General features: G+C 38.7%; 1 protein-coding gene across 1 annotated transcript in view; it reads left to right on the forward strand.

Moving 5' to 3' along the window:
- LOC109717960 (protein YABBY 7-like) overlaps positions 1-15552 on the forward strand; it is an 87356-nt gene extending 71804 nt beyond the window's left edge. The window contains exons 5-6 of the mRNA XM_020243927.1: positions 15290-15365; positions 15478-15552. Coding sequence (XP_020099516.1) covers positions 15290-15365; positions 15478-15552 — 151 coding nt within the window. The remainder of the gene's footprint in view (positions 1-15289; positions 15366-15477) is intronic.

The raw sequence follows: 17580 nt of genomic DNA on the forward strand, positions 1-17580 counted from the left end.
GGCAGCCACCGAGGCCGTCCCTCGCGCCTCCTGCAATCCTCGTCATCCCCGTCTCGAGCTCCCGCCGCGCGCCGTGGCCGCCAGGTGCCGCGAACCGTGCCCTAGCGTGCGGGCTTGTCTTGTTCCTCCGCCGCCCGCACGCTTCCAGCCGCTGTCTAGAGGTGAGCACTCACTCCTCCTCCCCGCGCCCATCCCTGGCCTCCGCGCGCGCCGCCCGTGCCGCCGCGAAGCCGCCGGAGCAAGCTTGCTCGCGCCAAGCCAAAGCGAAGGTATTGTGGGATAGCCTACTGTTCCGAGCTTCCGGGCTTCCCGATCTCTAAAAAACGGGAGCACGGTGATTGTACCAAGTGCCTGGATCACGTGCTCACCGTTGGTTTCTGTAGGAAGCCCCGTTCGCTGTTTTGGCATGTCTGTCTGTCCGTTTCAGGCCTTTTTGGCTGCTATTTTGGGCTTGCGCACGCTTATCCGGCGATTCGAGGCTGTCTGATGCTCCGGAGGTGAGCACGGGATCGTCGGTCAGTGCTGCATCCTTCTTCGAATAGAAGGAAACACACACATATACATATAAAACATGTATTTTTGAATTTCTCGAAATCCGTGCATCAAACTCAAATCCGTCAACGTCATCAGTTCTCCAGAACGCTGAACTGGTCGAAACGAGCTATTGGACTGCTCATGAACGGAGTCCGGTACGAGCCAGAAGCCACTCCCGTACGTGGCTTCTCTCCGAAAATCGAGTTACTATTCAACTTAAGTGAAAACTTGAAAATCGCGTAGAATTTTCGTTTTAACTCGTTTTCGCCCGAAACTTGACGAGTGCTTTTGTAATTAAATTACACACAAAAACATCATCAACTGAGAGTTTAGCTACACTGCAAAAATCTCAGTCCTTACATTGATTTCTAAAACACTTCAAGTGGTATAGATCATGTTCAACGGTGACCGATCGTCAATTGGAAGCTCTATCATCGAAAACAACTCGATAGTAAAACGCCCCGTTTACTATCGAGAGTATTCTAGCTCAACTCTATATATATATAGTATATATATATATATTATATATTATATATATATATATATATATATATATATATATATATATATAATTGAGCTAGAATACTCTCAAAAAGCACCACCCCCTGGTGCTTTTGAGTTTCTAGCCCTTGGATCTACTCTTGATTTACTAGCATGGATATGGATCAAACACTATTTCACCTACACACCTTACCACACCTATCACGATCATCCCATCTCTACATCTCTCCATCAAGTAGCTAAAACTCAAAAGCACACTCCCTTAGTGCTTTTGAGAGTATTCTAGCTCAACTCTCTCTCTCTCTCTCTCTCTCTCTATAATAAATATATATATTATATATATATATATATATATAGTATTATATATATATAATATATATATAGTGAGCTCGTATGCTTCTGGAAGCACGGAAGTTCACGCCCGGTGTCCCTTTTGGTTAAAAACATAGCGATTTTTTTTTTTTTTTTTGAAAACCTGATCCCAGGGTATGCCAGATCTACCGCAAATACAGAAAATTAACTGTTCGCGCGGACAGAGTCTCCTCTGTATTTGCACGGCGTCACACAAGTACAAGTACATAACCAGGATACAACCACTACACTGAACATACAGACATCCAACATCTATATATATCCAGACAGTCACATTCATGATTTGAACATAAAATCACAACTATTAGTTAAAACGTTTCCAACTCAGAAACGGGTTTTGAAATACTAAGTTATGAAAACTACGAAAAACTTTTTGAAAGCTGTTTCCCACGCGAAAACTCTTTTCTTTTAAAACGTGCTACCACGAGGGGTAGAAAACCGTTTTTCATTTCACAAATTCCACAAATCTCTTTATTACATTCATAAAAACCCATATTTTCAAATGTAATAAAAATACTTAACCATATAAACTATCTGAGCTATATCAACATAATAATAAGGGTAGAAACTAAACCGAATAACCTGGGTCGGAAGCTCTATCGACCGCTACAAACGTGTCTCACATCTCGTCTCAACTCTCACCGCCTGCGATACCTGAAAAATGGTGGGGGAGGTGAGAACATGTAAACATGTCTCCCCTCCCAGTGGGTACTGCAAGCCGATGAAGGCGAGGAGTACTTACCGGATCAGGAAGAGCTAAACAATAGTACGGATCAGTAGAAATATAGTAGCAATAAAAATGAATGAAAGAGACATATATATGAAAGAAAGTACAACTACTGCTACTGTAATGAACAACTGAATGTATACATATAACAATACTATAGTAGCAAGACAATGTAACGAAAGAACTGAAGGTATACAAGTGGCAACCGCTACTATAGTTATATGCGTCAACCAGACGATAAGTCCAAATATACCCAATCTGATACTGCTATATTGGTCACAGACCTCAAGCGTTACCTGTCACAGAGCAGACACTGCGAGTTTATTCATGCGTCACCGACGACCTATCCGGATATGTACACCCCTTGGTTGGTGGCCAAACCAACCTGCTGTTTAGAACACACAGTGCTGTGACTAAATCATGCTGATATGCTCAAACGAAACCCAACTTAAGCCGGTGCCTACGCCGAAACAAGAAACCAGGGCGTACAACGCCAAACCTCGATCAACCAGATCGAAACACATGACGAGAGAGTCGATGTGTTGCCTGGACCCAAAGTCCACAAAGTCCAACCGACCAGCAAGGTCACTGATACGAAGTACGAGAACCAACCAACCAGGTGAATAGATACGGAATGCAACAACCGACCAACCAGGTCAACAAATATACATATAGATAGAACTACTCTACTCCTACTCAGGATACTAAGTATGCAAACAACGAGCAGAGTATAATGGAATAACATGGGTGCAAGGCTCAATATATACTATGCAATAGTAACAACAGCAGAGTAAGGCTCAATATATACTATACGAAGTACGAGAACCAACCAACCAGGTGAATAGATACGGAATGCAACAACCGACCAACCAGGTCAACAGATACGGAATGCAACAACCGACCAACCAGGTCAACAAATATACATATAGATAGAACTACTCTACTCCTACTCAGGATACTAAGTATGCAAATAACGAGCAGAGTATAATGGAATAACATGGGTGCAAGGCTCAATATATACTATGCAAAAGTAACAACAGTAGAGTAAGGGTAAGAAACCGTCACCGAGCGTGCACCACTGTACAGACGTCGGATCGAAGTACTCACCTATCACTGTCGCGTCGGAACACTGGGTATGCAGAAGTCAACCGGACCTACGAAGATCCACCAGGTCAGTATCCAACCCACTAACCTGAAGTACGAGAGCCACAAACCTCCACAAAAGATCCCTGTAATCGTTTCCCAAAACCAATCACCGTAACTCACCGGAAGTCCCGAAAACTATAGTGGGACGCCGTCGGGACCCACTAAGTATCCCGAAACTCACCGAGCGTACCACGAGTCACCCGCTGCCACAAAACACTCCTGTTTGGGTGTCTTGGCAGCAAACACAAGATAACACCGCTACACAATTATCGCCGGATAATTGTACGAATACGGGTTCCCGAAAGCGTCTATTTCGACACCGGAACCCACCGTCACTCACCCATCATCACCGAACCCACAAAATGATGATGGTGACCAGCCAACAAGGCTCAGCGGCAATTCACAGGATAAACAAACCACGTCGGAAGAAATCCAAACTAAAACCGCGTTCTTTCGGCGAATTTCGCCGAAAAACGCACCGAAATCGACTCCTCGATTTCTGCGAAGGCTATCGGATCATGGACAATCAGTCCAGAGGTCACCACACACACACATGCACTGCCCACAGTAGCCACAAGGTGCACAATTGCACAAAAGCCCCTCAATTTACATAAAATCCTATCATTTTATGTAAATTGGGCGATTAAGTGGCTCGTTCATGCAAACCGAGAACTTCTAAGGTCTGCCGAGACACGCACTGACAGGTCTCGAAGTTTCGGAGGCCGTGCTCATGATTCGGAGCACAACGGCTCACTGTGGGAAGCGCGGGAGCAACCCGAAGGTTCAGCGAACAGCGCGCAGTCGGGGAAAATCGTGCCGAACAGGCCGATACGACATTCGCTGATCCAAAGTAAGGTGAGCTCTGTGATCAGCACTGACCAACGATCACCGTGCTCACCTCCGAAGGCATCGGAACAGCCTCGGATCACCGAAAAAATGCGTGCAAGCACGGAACAGCAGTCGAAAAGGCTCAACAGGGTCGACACCGCCGAAACAGCGGAACGGAGTCTCCCCGACAGAATATAAGGTGAGCACGATGATCAGAAAGTTGCCACGATCACCGTGCTCCCTTCCGCAGAGGTCGGGGAGCCTCGGGTAGCTCGAAACAACAAACCTACTTAACTAAGCCCTATTTCGGGCTTGGCTGGAGCAAGCTTGCCCTGGCCAGCTTCCAGCGGCACGGCGAGGTGCGCGCGGGCCAGGGATGGGTGCGGGGGAGGTGAGGAATACGATGCTCACCTCAGGTGGCGGTAAGGGGCGGCGGTAGCGACTGCGGAGCAAACCGAGCCCGCAACAACTAGGGCTCGGGTTCCACGGGCAAAAGCAGCCACGACGGCGGCCGTGGAGCTCAGGGACGGCGGCGGAGAGTTGCTGGAGGCCGTTGGAATGCTCCGGGTGCAGCCCTAAGTGGCGGCGGTGCAAGGAAGAAGGCGCGAGCTCGTCTCAGACCGAGCTTGCCCAAGGAACCCAACAGGCGGCTGCAGTGCGGCGGTGGCGCTCGGGACGGCTCGGGGCGGCGGTGACCGACCACCTGAGGTTGGAGGGGGTGCCACGGGGTGGCCCAAGGTGGTGGCGGCACGGGGAAAAGGTCGCACCCAGACCACGGCCCGAGTAGGTCTAGGCGCGATGCGGGCTGGCCGAGACAGCGGTGGCGGCCCGTTGTGGCGCCGGCGACCGGCCGGGGTGGTCGCCAAGGGTCCGAGGACGGCGGCCGGAGCGGGTTCAGGCGGTGGCTGCGCACAGGGAGGCCGCGAGTCAACCTCGGCTTGGGCTCGGCCCAGGCAGCAGCAGGGTGCAGCAGCGGCTGCGGCGACGCGCGGAGGCGGCAGCGGCTGGCCAGGGGATGTGCGGCTAGGGCAGGGAAGCGAGGTGAAGGTGGCAGGGTGCGGCTAGGGCAGCTGGGGGCTAGGTATATTAGGGTTTCGAGGTTCCAATTAAACCCTAGAAGACACTATATATAAGCAGGCAAAAATACAAATAAGTCCTCCGAAACTCAGATTTACATACTGAGTCCTCCACAGCGCGTGTAAAACACGCGAATACCCCTCCACGTCCGGTTTCACGCGAAACGGTATATAAAATGTCGCAACTTTTGCAAAATTACCGTTTTGCGATCACCGACCTCTCCTCGATCAACGCGCAATCTCCGCAGATCCGTCCCTCAGATTTGCGAACGGATCGCGCCAGTGCGATCAGCACATCTGAGACAACAAACCTACGATTTTGGTTCACCTCGATCGATCACGGATTCGCGATGAAATCCGTTCTCTCTCCGAAAGGCCAAAATGACGCACAAATACATATAAAACACGTATTTTCAGATTTCTCGAAATCCGTGCGTCAAACTCAAAATCCGTCAGCGCCATCAGTTCTAGAATAACCAAACCGTTCGAAATGAGCTATTGGACTGCTAGGAACGGAGTCCAATACGCGCCAGAAGCCAACTTCGCACCGTGGCTTCACCGGAAAATCGAGTTACTATTCACTTTAAGTGAAACTTGGAGATCGCGTAAAATCTCCGTTCTAGCTTAGTTTCTCCCGAAACTTGACGAGTGCTTTTGTAACTAAATTACACACAAAAACATTGTTAACTGAGTGTGACACCCCAATAGTCCCACATCGGATAGGAATGAGGTTGTCATTGGGTTTCTAAGAGACTTAGACACTAGTAATAATAACTGGGCTTAAGCATTTTGGGCTGTTGACTGGGCCCAACGATTTATTATTGCTAGTGGGCTGGGTCGTTACATTTGGTATCAGAGCCGGTTCACCAGCTGTACATGTGTGGCGAGTCTCGGCTGAGCCAGGGTCTGGATGACGGGCTAGCGAGACGAGTCTCACATAGCCTGGTGATCTTGGGCTGTGTGTGATTGGACTGACGAGGACGTCAGGATCTTAACGGGTCGAGTCTGTGACACCCCAATAGTCCCACATCGGATGGGAATAGGGTTGTAGACTTAGACACTAGTAATAATAACTGGGCTTAAGCATTTTGGGCCGGTTGTTGGGCCCAACGATTTATTGTTGCTAGTGGGCTCGGTCGTTATACTGAGAGTTTAGCTACACTGCCAAAATCGCAGTCCTTACAGGAAGGCTCTGTGACTTCCAAGTCGTTTTCGATGTTGGGACTTTCGAATCGACGATCGGCCCCGTTAAACTTCATCTAGAGTACTTGAAGTACCTTGAAAATAATTTTGTTATTTTTTTATATCATTTACCTAGTGATCGAAAGGGCTCAAAATCAATAATTTTAATTGCCGTGGTGAGCAGTTTGCAAGTTTAACGGTGTAGAAATATCCAAATCATGTCAAATTTTGATCGAAAATTCTTTATACTATATAAAATAGGATTAATATTTTCGATCTAAAATTTTAATGTCAAATCATCATATTTTGTAAGATTTTTATTTTCAACCGTTGATTTTGAGCCACTTCGATCACTAGGCAAATGATATCAAAAAATCGCAAAATTTATTTTCTAGATACTTAAAATACTCTAGATCAAGTCTAACGAGGCTGATCGTTGATTCGAAAGTCCCAACATCGAAAATGATTTAGAAGCACAGAGCGCTCCTTACTTCCAGAAGCATACCAGACGCACTATATATATATATATATATATATAGTCCAGCTACTATACTCTTATGAGTACGATCGCTCTCGTACTCATAAGTCGTTTTCGATAATGGAACTTCTGAATCGGCGATCCATACCGTTAAACATTATCTAGAAAATTTAAAACTTCTAGAAATCAAATTTATAATTTTTCGATATCATTTACCTTACGATCAAAAGCTCACAAAATTGACAATTTTTAACGGCCGATATGGGATATTTGCAAGTTTAACGGTGTAAAAGAATCAGAATAGATTGAATTTTTGATAAAAAATTCTATTCACTACCTAGAAAAAAATCAATAACTCCAATCTTAAATTGAAGGATCCGAGCATCTATTTTTAGGACGTCATTCGATTTTAACCATTCATTTTATGCCCACTTGATGGACTTTATTATAATTTCAAAAAATTATGAAATTTATTTTTTAAAAGCTTCAAATATTTTAAATCATATTTAAAGGAGTGGATCGTCGATTTGAAAGCCAAGTCATCGTATGAAGGGCTCTATACTTATAAGAATATAGTAGTCCCAACATACATATATATATATATATATATATATATATATATATATATATATATATATAGAACTAGGTTGGAATACTACCAATAGCACAAAGCTATTGGTGCTATTAGGTTTTCGGCCCTTGGATAAAGAAATGTACGGTTAGGATAATGTGGGCCCCCTAGGATTGAATGAGTTATTGGCTGAATAGTATAATCTAATGGGTGAAAATAGTCAAAGGATTAAATCTAACGGCGGAAAACTCGATAGCACCAAGTGCTTGGTGCTACCGATAGTATCCCAGCCGGACTGTAGATATATAGTGTGTGTGTATACATATATATGTGTGTACATATGTGTGTGTGTGTATATATATAAAGAGAGAGAGAGAGAGAGAGGAGTCCTACTGTGCTATTAAGAGCACGGCAGTCCTTAAGCTCCTAACTTTCTAACCACCCATTACTTTTGATAGATAGTTAGAGTGAGAGAGAGAAGAGAACCTGATAAGAAATTCAAAGAGAAGAAAAATTGAAAAAAATTAAGACACCCAATTTTTCCTCAATTTCTCTTATCTCTCTCACTTTAAACATCCATCAAAATTAGGAGCACAAAGACTGCTATGCTCTTAATAGCATAGTAGCCCTACTCTCTCTCTCTCTCTCTCTCTCTCTCTCTCTCTCTCTCTCTCTCTCTCTCTCTATATATATATATATATATATATATATATATAGTCCGGCTATAGTGCTTGTAAAAGCATCAAGCATTTGGTGCTTGTAAATTTTTTACCGTTAGATCTACTCCTCGGATCATTTTCAACCGTTAGATTATACTATTCAACCAACCACCCACTCAACCCTAGGGGGCCCACATCATCCTAACCGCACATCCCTTAATCCAACGGCTAAAAATCTACAAGCACCAATGTTTTGGTACTTTTAAAAGCATAGGAGCTCAATTATATAAATATATAAAGTGAGGCCGTTATGCTTCTGGAAACACGGAGTTCTTCGTGCTTCCAAGTTATTTTCGATGTTGGGACTTTTGAATCGACGATCGGCTCCGTTAGACTTGATCTATAGTATTTGAAGCACCTAGAAATAAATTTTGCGATTTTTCAATATCATTTGCTTACTAATCGAAAGGGCTCAAAATCAACGGCTGGAAATAAAAATTTTACAAAATGTGATAATATGACATTAAAATTTTAGATTAAATATATTGATCTTGTTTTATATAGTATAAAAAAATTTTTATCAAAATTTCACATGATTTGAATATTTCTATACTATTAAACATGCAAACAGTTCACGACGGTCATTAAAATTATTAATTTCGAGCCCTTTCGATCACTAGGCAAATGATATTGAAAAATTGTAATATATATTTTCTAGGTACTTCAAATACTCTAGATCAAGTTTAACAGAGCCGGTCATCGATTTGAAAGTCCCAACAATCAAAAACAATTTGGAAGCACGAAGGGTTCCGTGCTTCCAGAAACATACCAACCTCTCTCTCTCTCTCTCTCTCTCTCTCTCTCTCTCTCTCTCTCTCTCTCTATATATATATATATATATATATATATATATGCAGAGTATGTTTTTTGTGCTTTCGAAAGTATAGAGGCCTCTATGCTTGTAAGTTATTTTCGATGATAAGATATCCAATTTAACGATTAGCTCCGTTAAATATGATTTACGCTATTAGACTATTTAGAAATCAAATTTTGTAATTTTTCAACATCATTTACTAAGTGATCAAATGGTCTAAAAAATGACTGTTTTAATGGCCAATGCGTTGTGTTTGTAAGTTTAATGGTATAGAAGAATATTTACATGAAATTTTAATAGAAAATTCTACTTAACATCAACAGTAAGAACAATACTTTCGATTTGAAATTTGAGTGTTTTATCATTATTTTTTGTGAGATTTTTATTTTCAAGCTTTCATTTTGAGGCTACTCATTCACTAGATAAATGAAATAAAAAAATAATTAAATTTTGTTTTTAAATAGTTTTAATAGTATGTATCATATCTAATAGAGCCGATCGTCGAATCGGATGTCCCATCATCGAAATAACTTACAAGCACGGAGGCCTCCATACTTTCGAAAGTACAGAATCCTAGCTTTATATATGCATATATATATCTATAAACATTTATATATATACTTGAGTATATGTGCAAATGAACGTAACAAGTACTTAGTAGTTTTGTCAAATTAATATTAGTTCATACATCGTATTTATCCAAAGTTTATAATAAAAATTTAAATTTTTTAAAAAAGGCAATTGCTTATATACTCTTGAAAAGTTTTCAACTTTCTGATTTACCGCTCTTAGAAGGTTAATATTAAAAATATCTTTTTTACATTCCAACTTATTACAAATATACTCATAGGGCACGTTTGGTTAGAAGTCGGAATCGAAATCAGAATCAGAATCGAAATGAGCTGGAATCGGAATCGGAATGACTCATTACCTAATTCTATTTGGTTCGTTACTTGAATCTGAATCGGAGTAAATCATTCTCATTGTCAGTGTTTGGTTCAGGTAGATATAAAAAACGTAAGCAAATTAATATACTAACTTTATCTTTATAATATATTAATTTAAATTCAAATTGAAAATTAAATATTAAAAATTTACATCAAAATTTGAAAATAATGTCAAAATTTTAAATCTATTTTTTATTAAAAAAATAAACTTCCGAGTTGAGTGGATAATTTAAAAGGATAATTGCTTATATACCCCTCATACGTTTGAAAATATCTGATTTACCCCTACTTTCATTTTTCTTTCTAAAATACCCTTCATATGTTCCACCGTTATTGCAAAATACCCCCACAGTTATCTCCTGTTAAGTTAACTTGGATTAAACGTGAGTTAAATATCTACCAAAGTTAAAAAAAATTAAAATACCAATTTTGCCCTTAACTTAAGGGCAAATAAGAAATATTGGTGATGGTAGAGAGGTATATTGGAAAAGATCAAAAGTCAACATACTTTTTGTGCCCCTAGCTTTAAGGGCAAATAAGAAAGTCAGTGATGGTGGAAGGATATATTTGAAAGGGCAAAATAGTAATTTTATAGAGATAACAGAATTAATTAACAGATTTTAACTCTAGGGTATATTAGAAATAGGTTGGAACGTAGAAAAGATATTTTCAATATTAGCCTTCTAAGAGGGGTAAATCGGAAAGTCAGAAATTTTTCAAGGGTATATAAGTAATTAACCCAAATTTAAAATATAAAACTAAATTTTGACTTATTCAAATTCAAACTTAATATTATAATTTTAATTTTAATTTGAATCCATAAGTTTAATTTAAGTTTTAAATAAAATTTGAATAAAACTTTATATAAATTAAAATTTAATTTAAATTCAAATTTATAAGTTAGATTAAAAATACTTGATTAAATTTTAATTTTTAATTCAAATTCAAATTAAAATTTTAAATTTTAAATTTAATTTTTAAATTTAAACTTATATTTTAATTAAAAAAGTTGAAAAAATAAATTTAATCCCAATAAATATCCATTCCTTCCAGATTCAACTTCCAATCCGTCCTCTTAAACCAGATTGGAAAAAAGAGGTGATTGAGGGATTCCCATTCCACCCGGAAATCGGAATCAGAATCGAAATAGGACGCCCGCATACCAGACACTTACAAACGGATTCACCCATTCTAATTCCGATTCTATGGTAAAAAAAAAAACCGAACCAAACACACCCATAGAGTTAAATTCTGTTAATGAATTATTAACAATAGCTATTATCTGTATAAAATTACTATTTTGCCCTATCAAATATACCCTTCCGCCATCACTAACTTTTCTTATTTGTCCTTAAGTCAGGGGTATAAAAAATATTTTGATTTTGGTCTTTTCAAATATACCCTTCTACCATCATCAACATTTTTTATTTGTCATTAAGTTAAGGGCACAAGAGGTATTTTGATTTTTTTAACTCTAATAGATATTTAACTCACGTTTAATCCACATTAATTTAACGAGTTGTAACTGCAGAGGTATTTTGAAATAACGGAGGAACATATGAGGAACATATGAGTCTTAAATGAGATATTTTTCATGTTTTGAGGGTTTTATAGGTAATTATCCCTAAAAAATAATTTATCTATTATATTCTAATAGAAAACAGCTATACAATAACTCAAATTTAAATAATTATTGCCCACAATAATTATATAGTTCTATTTTTATTTTATAACAATTTGAATTTATATCACAAATTAATTATAATTTTGGATATCAAAAATTAATAATTAAAAAACATTGATTTAAATAGATCAAAATTTAAATTTAAATTTTGAATTAAAGAAATATTAAAATTTCGAAACTTTTAGTTTCAAACTCATATTTGAATTTTGAGTTCGTCAAAATTTGAAAGAAAACATGCAAAAATACTCAATGTATAGATAAATTTTAACTTTGAATTTAAGATAAAATAAAAATTGTAACCTTGAATTTTAATATATCTTTGAAATTGAATTCAAATTTGATTGTTAGTTACAATCAATAAAAAGTAAGTATAACAACTAAATATTAGTAGATAATAGTGAGATAATATAAAAATATTCACCTTAAATAAAAATATATGAAATATTTATAAGGAAAGAATTAAAAATTTTTTGGTTACATTACTTATCTTACGTAAGAAAAAAGAGGAACTTTGCTGCCAAAATAGGGTCTGTTGATAGACCAAATTAAACCGTAGAAATGATGGAAAAGTATAAGTATTACGATGAGATGATAGGTCGCGGGTATTACGTGTGAGAAAGAATAAATATTATGATGAGATGATAGGTGGACAGAAATTACGCGTGAGAAAGAAAATATTTAAAAAACATGTATGTGATAGATATTACACGTGATACAATACCGGACATTACATGTTAGAAAATGCGAGGGTATTATTGTCACAAAAAGTGACATATCTATTTGATAATAAATTATTATTTGATGGATCATTTAAAATGAAAGGTTTAAAATGACTAGACATTAAAAAATATTAATAAAAAAGAAAGATATTTTCAAAAAGGAAAAGAAAGCAAAACTGACGCTTTTATAAATAGTATATAGAGAGAGAGAGAGAGAGAGTCCGGTTATGGTGCTTTCAAAAGCACCAAGCACTTAGTATTTATAAGTTTTCTACCGTTTGATCTACCCCTTTGATCATTTCCAACCGTAATATAATACTATTCAACCAATCACCCACTCAACACTAGACGACCACTATCATCTGAATCACACATCTCTTAATTCAAGGGTCAAAAACCTACAAGCATTAATGATTTTGTACTTTTAAAAACATAGGAGCACAATTATATATATATATATATATATATATATATATATATATATATCGAGTTTGACTGGGCTACTATCGGTAGTAAACTGCTTGGTTTACTACCCATTTGTTTTTTATGATAGAGCTTCCAAATCGACGATCGGCATCGTTGAACATGATCTAGACCATTTAAATTATCTATAAATCAAATTTCATGATTTTTTGGCATCACTAACTGAACGATCAAAGGGTCACAAAATCTATAATTTTAATGGCCGATATGGTGCGTTTGCTCGTTTAACAGNCTCTCTCTCTCTCTCTCTCTCTCTATATATATATATATATATATATATATATATATAGTAGGGCTACTGTGCTATTAGGAGCACAACAGCCTTTATGCTCCTAACCTTCTAACCACCTATCAAGTTTGATGGGTTGTTTGAATGAGAGAGGAAAGAGATATTAGAGAGAAATTCAAGAATAAGAGAATTAAGACATCCAATTTCTCCCCAATATCTCTTCTCTTTCTCATTCTAAACACCCATCAAATTTGATGGGTGGTGCGAAAGTTAGGAGCACAAGGGTTGCTGTACTCCTAATGGTACAGTACCGTTGCTTTCTCTCTCTCTCTCTCTATATATATATAGAGTCCGGTTGGGATACTGTCGATAGCACGAAACATTTTGTACTATCAAGTTTTCTGCCATTAAATTTTCCTCTTTATCATTTTCATCCGTTTGATTATACTATTCGACTAACCACCCACTCAACTCTATGGGACCCACATCATTTTAACCACACATCTTTTAATCTAAGGGCAAAAAACTCAATAGCATCAAGTCATTGGTGGTATTAATAGTATTCCAGCCTAGTTTTATATATATATAGAGAGAGAGAGAGAGAGAGAGAAAGAGAGAGAGAGAGAGAGAGAGAGAGCTAGGCTACTATACTATCGATAGCACGGAGGGCTCCATGCTACCAAGTTGTTTTCGATGATGCAGCTTCCAAATCGACGATCGGCTCTGTTAGACTTGATCTACACTATTAAAAGTATTTAGAAACTAAATTTCATAATTTTTCGATATCATTTACCTATCAAACAAGTAGTCTAAAATTGAACGGCAGAAAATAAAACTCTCATTAAAAATGATGATAAAGGATTTAAATTCAAGATCAGATATACTGATCTTACTCTAAATAGTTAAAAGAATTTTCTATAACATTTTCATCAGATTTGGATTGTTTTACATCATTAAACTCTCACACCACATCGGCTATTAAAATTGTCAATTTTGAGATCTTTTAATCACTAGTCAAATGATGTCGAAAAAATCTGAAATTTAGTTTCCAAATACTTTCAATAGTGTAGATCAAGTCTAACGGAGCCAATCGTCGATTTGGAAATCGCATCATCGAAAACAACTTGGTAGCACGGAGCCCTCCGTGCTACAGATAATATAGTAGCCGGACTCTCTCTCTCTCTCTCTCTGAGAGAGAGAGAGAGAGAGAGAGAGAGAGAGAGAGAGAGAGAGAGAGAGAGAGAGTCCGGCTGGAGTACTATCAATAGCACGAAGCATTTGGTGCTATCAAGTTTTATGCCATTAGATTTACCACTTTTATCATTTTCATTCGTTCGATTATACTATTCAACTAACCACCCACTCAACCCTAGGGGGCCCATATCATCCTAACCGCACATCTTTTAATCCAAGGGCAGAAAACTTAATAGCACCAAGTCATTGGTGCTATTAATAGTATTCCAGCCTAGTTCTATATATATATGGTACTATACTATTAATAGTGCCAACGACTTGTTATTAGGTTTTCGGCTCTTGTATGAAGGAATGTGCGGTCAGGATGATAGTAACCCCTTAGGGTTAAGTGGGTGGCTAGTTGAATAGTGTGATTTAGCGGATGAAAATGGTCAAAGGGGTAGATCTAATGGCAGAAAACTCGAGAGTACCAAATGCTTGGTACTATCGATAGTACAATAGCCGAACTCTATATCTATAGGTAGATCTAATGGTAGAAAACTCGATAACACAAAACGCTTGGTACTATCGATAGTATAGTAGCCGGACTATATATATAGAGAGAGAGTGAGAGTGAGAGAGTCCGGCTACTATATTATCGATAGTACCAAATGCTTAGTGCTATCGAATTTTGTGCCATTAGATCTACCCTCTGACCATTTTCACCCGTTAGATTATACTATTCAACTAATCACTATCATCCTAACCACATATCCCTTCATCAAGGGCTGAAAACATAATAGCAAGTGGTTGGTACTATTAATAATATAGTAGACTAATTCTATATATATATATATATATATATATATACTATATCTTACCCGGTACATATAGTATAATATTTCGAGCTTCAAGAGACCTAAATTTTGAGCGAGCCCACTAATACTCAAGCTCGGCTTGAAATTAATTTCGAGCCTAAATTTAGGCTCAAGCTCAGTTTGAAATTAATTCGAGCCGAGCTTGAACAAGCCGAATATCAAGCCGAACGCAAGTCGAACACGAGCCAGCCCTAGATCTGAGTGTTTTTTTTTCCCCCTGTGTGCCAGGGAAGAGATACAGAGGATCAAGACCAAAGACCCCACCATTACTCACAAAGCGGCCTTCAGCACAGCTGCTAAAAATGTAATTAAATATATCACATGCTCATTCTCTTTTAATGGTTCGTTCTATATGAGTGTCAATGGATGCTTACTTACTTTGGAGTGCTACGTACATGTATATTTATGTGTTGCAGTGGGCTCACTTTCCTCGGATTCCGGCCAAGGGAGATGGGGAGAGCTGCAGTGTTAGTGGTGAAGAAAAAGACTAGCGATGGGCATCTCCATGACGATCTACTGTTTGTGCACGTATAAACTACTCTTCTATAGATGAAGGGACCCTTTCTATGTAAAGATTACAATGATTTCAAGAAGATACTGTGCCTCATGGTTAAAGTTGCGGTTGGATTTGGAAGAGAGATATTTAATTACATGGAGGAGAAATAATGGGAGACCATAATGAACGAGAGAGAAAAGGGTCTTAACTATATATTACTTCAAATAATGCCTCTTTATTGGCCTTCAATGAACAACTTCCAAGTTTTACATCTACTTTGCATAACTTAAATTAATTAATACCTAACGAGTTTAGCAAGCAAGCTGTAACTCCAGAGATTCGCTAACTCTGCGATATGAGAGATTTTGCTTCAGCTAGGGAAGTACATTAACTTTCAACATCCCCACTTAACGTATGTTTGGCTCCCAACTGGTTGAAGTGAAAAAAATTATTTGTGCTGAGTTGGATTACCATTTTTTTTCATACCAGCTCCTACAGAATTGATAAAAATTTATCCAAAAATTTGTGCACCGTTCAAGGGTAGAACCCAAGATTTTATTTATAAGATTTTAGAAATTCAGATTTTTTTCTATAAAATATTACTCTTCGAGACTTTTAATATGAACCAAAGAATTTATTTGAAGATAATTTAGACCTCATACAAGTTTGAGGGAATTTGGTGTGATCATAGTGTGTAAATTGTAAATTTAAATAGTGGTTAAACTGAAACTTTCTATGCAGTTTGCGCTCGGGCAATATGTTATGCAACTTTTGTTCGTAATTTTTAAGATAAAAACTCGTACATGTGAGTACACTCAGAGACAAATGTGTGAAATCAAGTTTCATGAAAATAGAAATTCCTAGTGTGAAACTATATGTTTTCAAAGTCGACACTATGCGTGTAGTCTGCTGCAGAAAAACTGACCACTTCGTATTTGAAATATGATATCTTATAGATTGCTCCATAGAATTCTGATGTTAACACTTCGAGATGAACATTTTGAACCAGCTGAATTAGATTTTTTTTCTTGCGAAACAGCGGTAAAATGAAGTTGACCCTTCGGGCGACTACAACTAAAAATTCAGAAATTTTGAGGGCTTTTGTGCATTTTTGCCATACGATGATGGAATTGCTTGTGAAGCACCATTAGAAGGCATAAATCTGAGGGCGATTGTGTTATTTTGGTGTGACCCAAATCCTTAGATTTTTCAAATTAACCCTAGCCACCTTTTTCGCCCCAAACGAGATTTTTTATGTCCCTCGTGTGGTTTCTCACCGTATGAGACCCCAGTCCAAAAGTTTTTTTTTTTTTTTAAAGCGACACAAAAATTGGATTTCCCTGGGGCCCCGCACTGTGGAGATCTCTTTCTCTCTCTATACTCTCCCCACACTCCCTCTCCTGTACTCTCTTTCTCGGGAGAAAGAGGGTATGTATCGGGATAATTCACGTTTTTACGTTTATTCGGGGAGTTGAAAGTAAGATAAGTGTGACGGGTCTGACCCGTAAAAGCCCGACCCCCCTGGCCAGAGAGGAAGTTCCTAACCAAGGGCATCGAGGAGGGGCGCCAGTCGTTCCGGGGGTGCGTTACGTTAGCCAGAGAGAACGCCCCTGGCCAGAGAGCCCCTGGCCAGAGAGGTCGTCCCTGGCCAAGGGCTCTCGGACTAAAGTCCCTGAATCGGCTAAAAAAAGGAAAAGGTAAAAAGTGCGCAAGCCCCTCTCTGGCCAGGGGCTCTCGACTTTTGGATGTATTACCTCTAAAAGCTGAAAATTCGAGAGCTTCTGGAGGGAATTCCGTGGAAACTAGTAAAATTGTGGAAGCCTGAAAGGCTTCACATGGTAGGAGTGTGAAACCAGTTAAACTGATTTCAAGCGATAAATAAATGGCTTCAAAGCCATATAGTATCGTCGTTTTTCCGATACTAGTATTAACCTTCCTCAGCGGTTTCCACATCCTTCCGGTGTCCTCTTCAACAAGCTGTTGTTCTAGAGTGATGATCCACCACTAGTTTTTTTCCTCCTTT

Source organism: Ananas comosus, linkage group 12, assembly GCF_001540865.1.
Source record: "Ananas comosus cultivar F153 linkage group 12, ASM154086v1, whole genome shotgun sequence".
Lineage (NCBI taxonomy): Eukaryota > Viridiplantae > Streptophyta > Magnoliopsida > Poales > Bromeliaceae > Ananas > Ananas comosus.